This window comes from Bos indicus x Bos taurus, unplaced genomic scaffold, assembly GCF_003369695.1.
Source record: "Bos indicus x Bos taurus breed Angus x Brahman F1 hybrid unplaced genomic scaffold, Bos_hybrid_MaternalHap_v2.0 SuperScaffold_100135, whole genome shotgun sequence".
Lineage (NCBI taxonomy): Eukaryota > Metazoa > Chordata > Mammalia > Artiodactyla > Bovidae > Bos > Bos indicus x Bos taurus.
In genome coordinates, this window is record NW_020867067.1 from 902,720 (window position 1) to 915,176 (window position 12,457).

General features: G+C 41.9%; 1 protein-coding gene across 2 annotated transcripts in view; it reads right to left on the bottom strand.

Moving 5' to 3' along the window:
- LOC113888439 (multidrug resistance-associated protein 4-like) overlaps nucleotides 1–12,457 on the bottom strand; it is a 159,651-nt gene that overhangs the window by 55,919 nt on the left and 91,275 nt on the right. For both annotated transcript variants that reach the window (XM_027535568.1, XM_027535569.1), the window contains exons 21-24: nucleotides 8,831–8,950; nucleotides 7,568–7,678; nucleotides 1,447–1,547; nucleotides 181–363 (exon numbers count right to left, since the gene is read on the bottom strand). In XM_027535568.1, coding sequence (XP_027391369.1) covers nucleotides 181–363; nucleotides 1,447–1,547; nucleotides 7,568–7,678; nucleotides 8,831–8,950 — 515 coding nt within the window. The remainder of the gene's footprint in view (nucleotides 1–180; nucleotides 364–1,446; nucleotides 1,548–7,567; nucleotides 7,679–8,830; nucleotides 8,951–12,457) is intronic.

Sequence of the window (12,457 nt, forward strand, 5' to 3'; positions counted from 1 at the left end):
AGAAATGCTGGGATCCCCATTCCATGATCAGTTTCCAAGAAAAATTCACCTGCCATATCACTGATCTAATCTGCATCCACAGAGGAATGAAGAGTCCCCATAACACAACAAGGAAGCCAAGAACAAACACAGTGCTAAATCTTTAGCTAGATTTTAAAGAGGCAGATGGCTTAAACAAACCTTTTGTCCTGAGTCAATGCATGCTCTCAGGTCCTTCAATATCAGAGGCTCACATAAGCTGTGCCTGAACTTAACATTATCAAAGACAATCTTTCCTTCACGGAGCAGGAAGGGTGGCGTATGTTCCCAGGGCTCTTCTTTCTTAAGGTTTGTATATTCAATAACCCTTTCTACTGAAATCATCTGAAACACATATGACATCACATCAGTTAATATCAGAGGATCTAGTTTATGGATGTTCAGAGACTATAAATGAAATGTTCTGCTTTTATGTATTTATATCTACTTTTACATGGTTAAGAATATCTCAGGTCTTAATACCACAAAGTACTGAAGTAGAAGTTTGATATAGTCTTTGATGATTGGCAAACTTGTTCATCATCTTATAACACTTTCACTTACAGCTATTTCCTTCAACATGATAGTAAAACTGAAAGAATTAGAAAAATGAATGATAAGATTTTATTGATCTGCTTTTCATACTTGAATAAAAAAAAAAACAAGAGAATTTTGTCACAGAAAAGAATATTTATGGATACCAATCAGTAGTGTATAGCTACAGAAGGGCCACATGTTATAGATAACAGAACTGGATGGTCATCAAACCTCCATTTAATTATTAATCACTTACTACTATATTAGAAGAGAGAAATGGAAAGATTTCATTTCTATTGTTTTTCTCACTTTAGGAGAAGGTGCAAATATTTGTAAAGTATATAACTTACATATTGATTAAGGCATCTTAAACATCCATACCTCCATACTTTTGAGAGCACATTCTGAGATGGAGCTTATCCTACCAGAAAGAAGAGCTGCCAGCAAATTCAGGTGTTCAACACACACAAGAATAAATGCTAAAATGGGGGAGGGCTGATGGAGGAACATATTAATTAAATAAACCTCAAAACACTGATTTTTTTTTCTTTTACCAAAAACGAGGACTTACCCATTAAGAAACAAAGATAAGCAAGCTGCTAAGAAATTAGCTTATATTCTAAGACTTCAGAACTTCCATCCTATAGAGACATTTATTATACTAGAGGACAGTTTGTGATGAATATAAAACTTTCTGACATGCATACATAAGACTGAGAAAAGATGTATATATTTAATTTTACATTAACTTTAAACAGATGGAGGAGAATGTAAAAAAAACTTTGTTAACGGTGATGTAAAAATAATCATTTTCTATTTTACAGAAGAATTGCTCTATGCCATTTAACAGCAAAGAAACTTGAAAAGGCTAAGAATGGAAAGAAACATCACCATATTCTCCACTTCGGCACTTTGCTTGACGCACCACTGGAACATCCCTGTGAGTGTGATGGTGAGTGACAGCGCCAGGCCAACCTGCCCGAGATCCAAAGCTAAATTAGGAAGAAAAGGAATCAAGTCAGTCTCCTTCTCAACCCCTCCTGCAGCTCCTTCTGTCACCTTATGAACAAGACTCCTTTATTTTTATGATTTTTATTGCAGTATAGTTGATTTACAAAGCCGTGTTAGTTTCAGGTGTACAGTAAAGTTAATTAGCCAGACATATACATATAATCCAGGCTTTCCTGGTAGCTCAACTGGTAAACCATCCACCTACAATTCAGGAGACTCCAGTTCAATTCCTTGGTCGGGAAGATCCCCTGGAGAAGGGATAGGCTATCCACGACAGTATTCTAGGGCTTCCCTGGTGGCTCGGATGGTAAAGAATCTGCCTGCAATGTGGGAGACCTGGGTTCAGTCCTTGGGTTGGGAAGACCCCCTGGAGGAGGGCATGGCAACCCACTCCAGTATTCTTGCCTGGAGAATCCCCATGGACAGAGGAGCCTGGTGGGCTACAGTCCATGGGGTTGCAAAGAGTCGGATAGGACTAAGCACAACAGCACAGCATACATATAATCTATTCTTTTTAAAGAATTTACCCATTTATGTCATTACCGAGTATTTAAATAGAGTTCCCTGTGCTATACAGTAGGTCTTTTTTAGTTATCTATTTTATATAGTAGTGAGAAGACTCCTTTATTATATTTAAATCATTTGCATGTAATAATAGTATTGCTCATAATATTACTTCTGTTGAGTGAGACAGTAAAAAAACAAACAAACAGTAAGACAGTAAAAAAACAGAGAGACAGTAATATAGTAAAAAAAAAAAAAACAAAAACATATTATGAGGGACTTCTCTGGTGGTCCAATATCTAAGAATCTGAGCTCCCATTGCAGGGGGCCTGGGTTCAGTCCCTGATCAGGGAACTAGATTCTACATGCCACAACTAAGAATTCACATGCTGCAACTAAAGCCCTGTATGTCACAACTAAGACTGAAGATCCCACATGCCCCAACTAAGATCAAGTACATCCAAATAAATAAGTAAATTTTTATAAAATATTAGGAACTTAGAAAGAATTAATAAAGTTGTTGTTCAGTTGCTCAGTCATGTCCAACAATTTGCAACCCCATGGACTGCAGCATGCCAGGCTTTCCTGTCCATCACCAACCCCTGGAGCTTGCTCAAACTCATGTTCTTTGAGCCAGTGATGCGATCCAACCATCTCATCCTCTGTAGTAACCTTCTCCTACTGCCTTCAATCTTTCTCAGCATCAAGATCTTTTCTAATGAGTCAGGCCTTCACATCAGGTGACCAAAGTATTGGAGCTTCAGTATCAGTTCTTCCAATGAATATTCAGGACTGATTTCCTTTAGGATGGACTGGCTTGATCTCCTTGCAGTCCAAGGGACTCTCCAACACCACAGTTCAAAAGCACCAGTCCTTTGGCACTCATCATTCTTTATGGTTCACTTTATACATGACTACTAGAAAAACCACAGATTTGACTAGACAGACCTTTTTTGGCAAAGTAATATCTCTGCTTTTTAATATGCTGTTCAGGATTGTCATCGAAAAAGCAAGAGAGTTCCAAAAAAACATCTATTTCTGCTTTATTGACTATGCCAAAGCCTTTGACTCTGTGGATCACAATAAACTGCAGAAAGTTCTGAAAGAGATGGGAATACCAGACCACCTGACCTGCCTCTTGAGAAAAATATATGCAGGTCAGGAAGCAACAGTTAGAACTGGACATGGAACAACAGACTGGTTCCAAATAGGAAAAGGAGTACGTCAAGGCTGTATATTGTCACCCTGCTTATTTAACGTATATGCAGAGTACATCATAAGAAACGCTGGGCTGGAAGAAACACAAGCTGGAATCAAGATTGCCGGGAGAAATATCAGTAACTTCAGATACACAGACGACACCACCCTTATGGCAGAAAATGAAAAGGAACTAAAAAGCCTCTTGATGAAAGTGAAAGAGGAGAGTGAAAAAGTTGGCTTAAAGCTCAACATTCAGAAAATTAAGATCATGGCATCTGGTCCCATTACTTCATGGGAAATAGATGGGGAAACAGTGGAAACAGTGTTAGACTTTATTTTTGGGGGCTCCAAAATCACTGCAGATGGTGATTGCAGCCATGAAATTAAAAGACACTTACTCCTTGGAAGGAAAGTTATGACCAACCTAGATAGCATATTCAAAAGCAGAGACATTACTTTGCCAATAAAGGTCCATCTAGTCAAGGCTATGGTCTTTCCAGTGGTCACATATGGATGTGAGAGTTGGACTGTGAAGAAAGCTGAGCACCAAAGAATTGATGCTTTTGAACTGTGGTGTTGGAGAAGACTCTTGAGAGTCCCTTGGACTTCAAGGAGATCCAACCACTCCATTCTAAAGGAGATCAGTCCTGTGTGTTCATTGGAAGGATAGATGCTGAAGCTCCAATACTTTGGCCACCTCATGTGAAGACTTGACTCATTGGAAAAGACCCTGATGCTGGGGGGCATTGGGGGCAGGAGGAGAAGGGGACGACAGAGGATGAGATGTCTGTATGGCATCACTGACTCAATGGACATGAGTTTGAGTAAACTCAGGGAGTTGGTGATGGACAGGGAGGCCTGGCATGCTACAGTTCATGGGGTCGCAAAGAGTCGGACATGACTGAGCAGCTGAACTGAACTGAACTAGTGTTTTCATAGCTTTTCTTCCAAGGAGCAAGTGTCTTTTAATTGAATGGATGAAGTTACCATCTGCAGTGATTTTGGAGCCCAAGAAAAGAAAGTCTGTCACTGTTTCGATTGTTTCCCCATCTATTTGCCATGAAGTCCATCCTAAAGGAGATCAGTCCTGGGTGTTCATTGAAAGGACTGATGTTGAAGCTGAAACTCCAACACTTTGGCCATCTGATGCGAAGAGCTGACTCATTTGAAAAGACCCTGATGCTGGAAAAGATCGAGGGCAGGAGGAGAAGGGGATGACAGAGGATGCGATGGTTGGATGGCATCACTGACCAAATGGACATGTTTTGGGTAGTCCGGCAGTTGGTGATGGACAGGGAGGCCTGGTGTGCTGTGGTTTATGGGGTCGCAAAGAGTCAGACGTGACTGACCAACTAAACTTAACTGAACTGATGGGACCAGATGCCATGATGTTTTTTTTTTTTTTTTTGAATGTTGAGTTTTAAGCCAGCTTTTTCACTCTCCTCAAAAGGCCTTCATGTTCATTAAAAGGCTCTTTAGTTCTTCACTTTCTGCCATAAAGGTGATGTCATCTGCATATCTGAAGTTATTGATATATCTCCCTGCAATCTTGATTCCAGTTTGTGCCTCCATCATACATTTCACATGATGAACTCTGCATATAAGTTAAATAAGTAGGGGGACAATATACAGCCTTGACATGCTCCTTCCCCAGTTGTTAAGCAGTCTGTTGTTCCATATCCAGTTCTAACTGTTGCTTCCTGACCTGCATACAGTTTTCACAGGAGGCAGGTAAGGTGGTCTGATATTCCTATCTCTTTAAGAACTTTCAAGTTTTTTGTGATCCACACAGACAAAGGCTTTAGCATAGTCAATGAAGCAGAAGTAGATGTGTTTCTGGAACTCTCTTGCCTTTTCAATGATCCAACGGATATTGGCAATTTGTTCTCTGGTTCCTCTGTCTTTTCTAAATCCAGTTTGAACATCTGGAAATTCTTGGTTCATGTTCTGTTGAAGCCTAGCTTGGAGCATTTTGAGTATTACTTTGCTAGCATGTGAGATGAGTGCAATTATGTGGTAGTTTGAACATTCTTTGGGATTGGAATGAAAACTGACCTTTTCCAGTCCTGTGGCCACTGCTGAGTTTTCCATATTTGCTGGCATTTGAGTGAAGCACTTTCACAGCATCATTGTTTAGTATTTGAAACGGCTCAGCTAGAATTCATCACCTCCATTAGCTTTGTTGGTAGTGATGCTTCCTAAGGCCCACATGACTTCACACTCCAGGATGTCTGGCTCTAGGTGAGTAATCAGGTCATTGTGATTTTCTGGGTCATGAAGATCTTTTTTGTATAGTTGTTCTGTGTATTCTTGCCACCTCTTCTTAATATCTTCTGCTTCTGCTAGGTCCGTACTATTTCTGTCCTTTATTGTGCCCATATTTGCATGATATATCCCCTTGGTATCTCTAATTTTCTTGAAGAGATTGCTAGTCTTTCTCATTCTATTGTTCTCCTCTATTTCTTTTCACTGATCACTTAGGAATGGTTTCTTATCTCTACTTGCTATTCTTTGGAACTCTGCATTCAGATGGATGTATCTCTCCTTTTCTGCTTTGCCTTTCACTTCTCTTCTTTTCTCAGCTAGTTGTAAGGCCTCCTCAGACAACCATTTTACCTTGTTGCTTTTCTTTCACTTGGTGATGGTTTTATTCACCACCTCCTCTACAGTGTTACAAATGTCTGTTCATAGTTCTTCAGGCACTCTATCATATCTAAACCCTTGAATCTATTTGTCACTTCTACTGTATGATCTTAAGAGGTTTGATTTAGGTCATACCTGAATAGCCTAGTGGTTTTCCCTACTTTCTTCATTTTAAGTGTGAATTTGGCAATAAGGAGTTCATGATTTCAGCCACAGTCAGCTCCCAGTCTTGTTTTTGCTGACTTCAAATTAATGTCCATTGAGTCAGTGATGCTGTCTAACCATATCATCCTCTGCCACCCTCTTCTCCTCTGGTCTTCAGTCTTTCCCAGCATCAGGGTCTTTTCTAATGAGTCAGTTCTTCTCATCAGGTGGCCAAAGCATTGGCGCTTCAGCATCAGTCCTTCCAATGAGTATTCAGAAATGCTTTCCTTTAGGATTGACTGGCTTGATCTCCTCCAGTCCAAGCGACTCTCAAGAATCTTCTCCAACAACACAGTTCAAAAGCATCAATTCTTCAGCACTCAGCTTTCCTTATGGTCCAACAAGATGATTCAGGCTCTGGATACTCCTGAAGCCTCAGTCACCTCACTCTGGGAAACGTTAACTAGCTCCCCATGGTAGAAAACTATCTTAATCATAATAATTCTAATTGTTCTTTTTTCACTGTTTACTCCCTGCTTCTGTAACTTTGTAACTGGATTTGTTTCTAACCATCTGAAAGCTTTTAAGTTATAAATGGTTTTCCAGGCTCCTATGAGTGCCACAGCCTCCTTCAACTATTACTTGGGGCCCCTGCTGCTGCTGCTGCCGCGTCGCTTCAGTCGTGTCCGACTCTGTGCGACCCCATAGATGGCAGCCCACCAGGCTCCCCCGTCCCTGGGATTCTCCAGGCAAGAACACTGGAGTGGGTTGCCATTTCCTTCTCCAATGCATGAAAGTGAAAAGTGAAACTGAAGTCACTCAGTCCTGTCTGACTCTCAGCGACCCCATGGACTGTAGCCCACCAGGCTCCTCCATCCATGGGATTTTCCATGCAAGAGTACTGGAGTGGGGTGCCATTGCCTTCTCCAACTTGGGGCCCCTAGACAGTGTAAATCAACTATACCCCAATAGAACTTAAAAGAATGGTTCATGTGAGCCAAAGCAGGGTCCCAAGTCACCACAGGTCTGCTGGAGCAGGCACTTCATACCTGGTCTTTGCTCCGTAAGAGTCCAAAAGCCAAAAAGAAAAATTCTTTTCTAATTATTTGAAGTATTAATTAAAATGAAAATCACTAAAAAAAAGATACATGCACCCCAATGTTCATGGGATATAGAAAAAAGAATCTTTAAAAAAAGTGGACACATGTATAACAGATTCACCTGGCAGTATACCTGAAGCTAACACAACATCATAAATCAACCATATGCCAATCAAAAAAAATTTTAAAGGGGTCTCAACAGGGACCTACTGTAAATAAATAAATGAAAAAAAGACACAAATAACTTCAAATGGACCACAATGCACACAAATGGACTCACATGCTGCAAGCACTTTAATACAATTCATTACAACCAAATAGTATACATTAGACAAAATGGCAAGAGTTTAATAACTACAACCAAAGCTATAAACCGTAAATATACCACAAATATGCACATCTATACTTACTTTCTACCAGAATCAGGGCCCCAAAGGCAACAACAGTGACAAAGATGGCACAGATGACATCTAGATACACAGCGAGCCATCGGGACGTCGTCAAAAGCAGGAACCAAGCATCTGGATTTGTGATGTAATAAGCATAGTACATAAACAGAAAAACCATGTTAGCTGCTTCTCAGTAGGGAGAGCATTATTCTCAGTTGAGCATTTTACACAAGGTAGAGCAGCAAAGTTACACACCCAAAGAAACTAAACATTTCAGAAAACTAGGTACTAACACAAGACAATGTATGGGACACACAGGAATCAGTCCAGGAAGCATGTACTGAAAACTTCAACCCACTTATCAACAAAAACAAGATCACAAGAAGGAAGATGGAAAATCGTCTCATTGGTGCATTTCCTGCAGTGCTGGGCCTCAACCTGAAGATCATCCTCTCACAGGGCTGACTATTCCCAGCTCTCTGACAGCAGATAGAACAGCTCACACTGATTCCAGCACCTTCTGCCCTCACTACCGGGTCCTGTAGTATTTATTCTTAGGAACCAGCATCTATATGACATCAGCTAAAAGGATCTGCATGTGGCTTTCAACTACCACTTTATCTTCAAAATACAATAATGACTGGAAAGTTTAGCCAGGATTTTATAGACTTAGAGGAAATTCTGAACTTTCTACCTAGGGAAAAAACTTCATTGATACAAAGCATAATCAAGTGGGTAGCGAATCAGGAAATTACTTTCCTCAATCACATCTGCTACTCTCCACATCTGCTCTGAAAAAAGATGGCAAACCACAGCCCAGGGGTCAAGAACAGCCACCCACCTGGTTCTGAAAATAAAGTTTTATTGGAACATAGCTACAGCCATTTACTGATGTACTATCTTTGCCTGTCTTTGTGCTACAGCAGCAAAGGTGAATAGTTGCAACAGACACAGTATAGCACTCAAAGCCTACAATGTTTTCTATCTGGATCTTTGCAAAAAAAAAAAAAAAGTTTTCTGACTCTTGCCCTAAAGAGACAGAAGTCCACAGGGCACAGTGATGGAAGGACAATGCGAGCCAGTCCAGGGAAAAAATCAGTGGGTGATGGGGAACAGAGGAGCACAGAGGGGATGGTGAGAGGAAGGCGTGGGGGAGGCAGGTGTGAGGGGGACATGCGGAGGCACAGAGAGAAGGACTGGCCAGCCAGGCCACCTGAGAGGGAGGTCAGCCCTCAAAAAGCAGCACACCCCATCCTTAGGAAAAATCTCCAGAAACTTACACACCTGAGTGCAAATCCTGGTGTGAGTCAAACAGCTCCTGAAATTTCTGTTCAGCTTTGTATGCTCGGATGGTCCAGAGTCCCCGGAGAGAAGATGCTAAGTGGGAAAACACCGGGCTCCGAGCTGGGGCAGCAGAGACAGACACACATCAGAGAAAGTCAGGGAGGCTGGATGCAAGGAAACCACTGCCTCCCGGGCTCTGTGGTCACACGTCCCTCCAAAGGGAACCCTCCATGTGACCTTCAAACTCCTGCTCACACCACGCTTCATTTTAATGACCTGGGAGTGAAAGATTCTCTTTGAAACTACCTTTGATCAAATTAAAATCACAGTTAGATTTAGATAAAGCAATTCTTTACTGGTTCTTTCATCAAGGTCTTCTCATACACGCCTCCCTCCAAATTTATCTGGCATCTCACCAGATGGGAATTGTTCACAATTTTTAAAAAATATATTGAAGATTTACAACAATGTGTTAGTTTTAGATATAGAGTATAGTCATTCAGTTATTATTTTTCCTGATTATATCCCCTTATAGGTTATTATTATACTGAATAAAATTCCTGTGCTTTACAGTAATCCTTGTTGCTTTTTATTTTACATATTAATAGCAGTGTGTCTATTAATCTCATACTTCTAATTTGTTCCTCCCTATCCCCTTTGATAACCATAAGTTTGTTTTCTATGTCTCTGAGTGTAATTCCATTTTGCATACTGATTCATTTGCATTATTTTTAGATTCCATGTATAAGTGATATCATATTTGTCTTTCTCTGACCTACTTTACTAAGAATAATATTCTCTAGATCCATCCATGTTGCTGCAGATGCAATATTTCATTCTTTTCCATGGGTGAGTAATTACTGTTCACTAATTTTTGAATCAGTAGCATTCTAAAATTTAATTCTCATTAAAGTCCTCACCACTCTGAATTTTGATGAACTACCTGTGTGTTGTCTCCACCTTAGATGAGTAACCTAAGGCCTGGATAAGAGTCAGTACATCCCCATGCTGGACTAGACCCAGACCCAGGACAGGGTGAGACGAGTAAGAGGAGTGGACAGTCTGCCACCTCCGTCCTGGGCCTCCACCTGTGCCAGGAGCCTCTGTGGGGGTCCCGGAGCACCCGGTGCTGCACCGCCCTTGTGACCACAGAACCCAGCAGATGAGGAGCCTTTGAATGGTCTTGACTTCTGCTCCAGGAACCTGATGGATGTTTTCACAACTGCCCTGCTGGATCTCTGAACCATGACACAATCTAACACTTCTGCTTTGTACTCTGTTCGCACAAAGAGCTGAGAGTGACTTGGTGGTGCCTTTGATCATCCAGTCGTGTACCTGTGTTCTCATTCCAGCATCCACACTGCTCTCTCTTCACTCTATTGACTAACTTTTTAGCTTCCTATAACTCTGTGCTTATAAGAACAACATAAACTAAGATGGAGCTCATGCTCCAAATAATAAAAGTGAGGGACTCTGTTCAGGGCTTTTCTTCAGCCTAGCAGGTGTCCCAACCCACCCCTAGAGCTTGGTCTGGAAGCAGGGTGCTCACAGGGATGATACAGGTGAATTCCAGGGCCCATCACCCTGTCAGAAGGATGGCGAGGGTCCAGCTCCAGAGAGCACAGAAAACTCACTAGAACTAGGCTCTTGTTTCCTGAGCAAATGTTGTGACATCAACACTATTCATCACAGACAAGGCTTCTGAGCAGGAAGCAGCTGTGGCTATTCCCCCAGGGAGAGTCCTGGAGTGAACTAAGCACCTTGACCTCCCTCATCTGCTTCCCTTGTCAGGAGATCAAAGTGCAGCTGATTCTCTCCAGCAGGGATGGAGGGCAGGGTAGACTTTAGAAACCAGGTGTCATCTCAGCCTTGAACACCTGGGAACCAAATACCCTATCACCTACCTCACCTCATGCCCAAGAGTTACAGGCTGGGGGAATCTGGACCCATGAAAAGCCATCCTGTTTCTCTCAAATCCCATTTAGGGCTGAGCAGGATGCCAGGATAAGTGAACTGGAGGGTCTGCAAAGAAAATTAGCTAAAATAAGGAAGAGGGGATGTAAGACTCTGTTGTTATGTTGCCCAAAGTAATATCTTTTTCCCACAAGCACTGAGCCCACAAGTCCTGAAGCAGACTATGTCACAGCCATGGCATCAGCCCACAGTCACAGACACATGTAACCCGAGTTCACATGACTAATGCCTGTGTTTCCCACAACCCTGAAGACACCTGGGGACACACCCCACCAGGACTACAGATCTTTGCCAGCAAGGGGACCCTGGAATGAAAGCCATGCTGCCAGATTATCATTCAAGCCATGTGAGACCTGTTGTGAGTAAGTTCTTGATTCCCTCATGTTCAAGGGTCCAGTGCCTTTGGTCATGGCCAGCAAGTACTTTACAAGTATCGATTCAAGAAATCCTCATGAGAACTCCAGAGACTGAGGGATTAAGAGCATTCACTGCCCAAGATTAACTATTTCAACCAACCTAGGTGATAGACCTGGGTGTGAGACCCAACTTTCTGATTCCCAAGGTTGTGCTTTTAATAACAACAGCAGTGTGTCACACAGAGAATAATCAGGGTGAAGGATATCCATGTGTGATAATGAGAATTTTTCTCCAGATTTTGTTATTTATGTTCAGAAAACCCTCAAATCTTACTCAGCTAACACCCAACAGCCTTCACTGTTACTGCACATCTTATTAAGCACCTGAGATTGAACCAAGATTCTGGGAATCTAGTGTGAGAACTCCTTAAAACAGCAGACTTAAAGATCCATGGTACTAATTAGAACTAATTAGTACTAATACACCTGACACATGTGCTAACCCTCCCCAACAATGCCTCTGGCAGACATTGTGCTAGTTGATCCCAGCACATTTCCAGACAGAATTTGGATATGGCTTCCTAATTCAGGCACTGCCAAAAGCAAAAAGTGGACTAGAGAAAGGCAACCAAATGTCATGTTGGTTTTATGCACTTGTCCATGACTGACCATTGCTATGCTCTCTTATGCAAAAATGTGCCCCCCAAAACCCCCTTATAATCAGCTGCCAATATGTCATTAAGATGAAAGTGTCAACCTAAGCTTCCAGAGGCAGTTAGGCAGTAGGATCTGAAACTAAACCTCAGGACGTCAGTAATCCTTCAGAGCACAAGGCTGAAGCTGACTTATGCCTTCTGGCCATGGCAGTCACATGTCCTTTTGGCTGGTGGCTCTAGCAGTAACCTTAAGATATACTCTCACTCACTCAGTCACTCAGTAGTGTCCGACTCTTTGCGACCCCATGGACTATAACCTGTCAGGCTCCTCTGTCCATGGGATTATCCAGGAAAGAATACTGGAGTGGGTTGCCATTTGCTCCTCCAGGAAATCTTCCCAACCCAGGGACTGAACCCATTTCTTCTGCGTCTCCTGCATTGGGAGGCAGATTTTTTTTTTTTTTACCACTGAGCCACCTGGGAAGTCCTAAAATATACTAGAGAAAACAGCAATGTTACTATTTATGACACAGACCCACCACCTAGAGAGAGAATATAAACAGTTCTAATCAACTGGCCACCACATGTGGTTATCTGGGGTGTGGAAATGGGGAACCTAGATTGAATTTATTGTCTAGCTT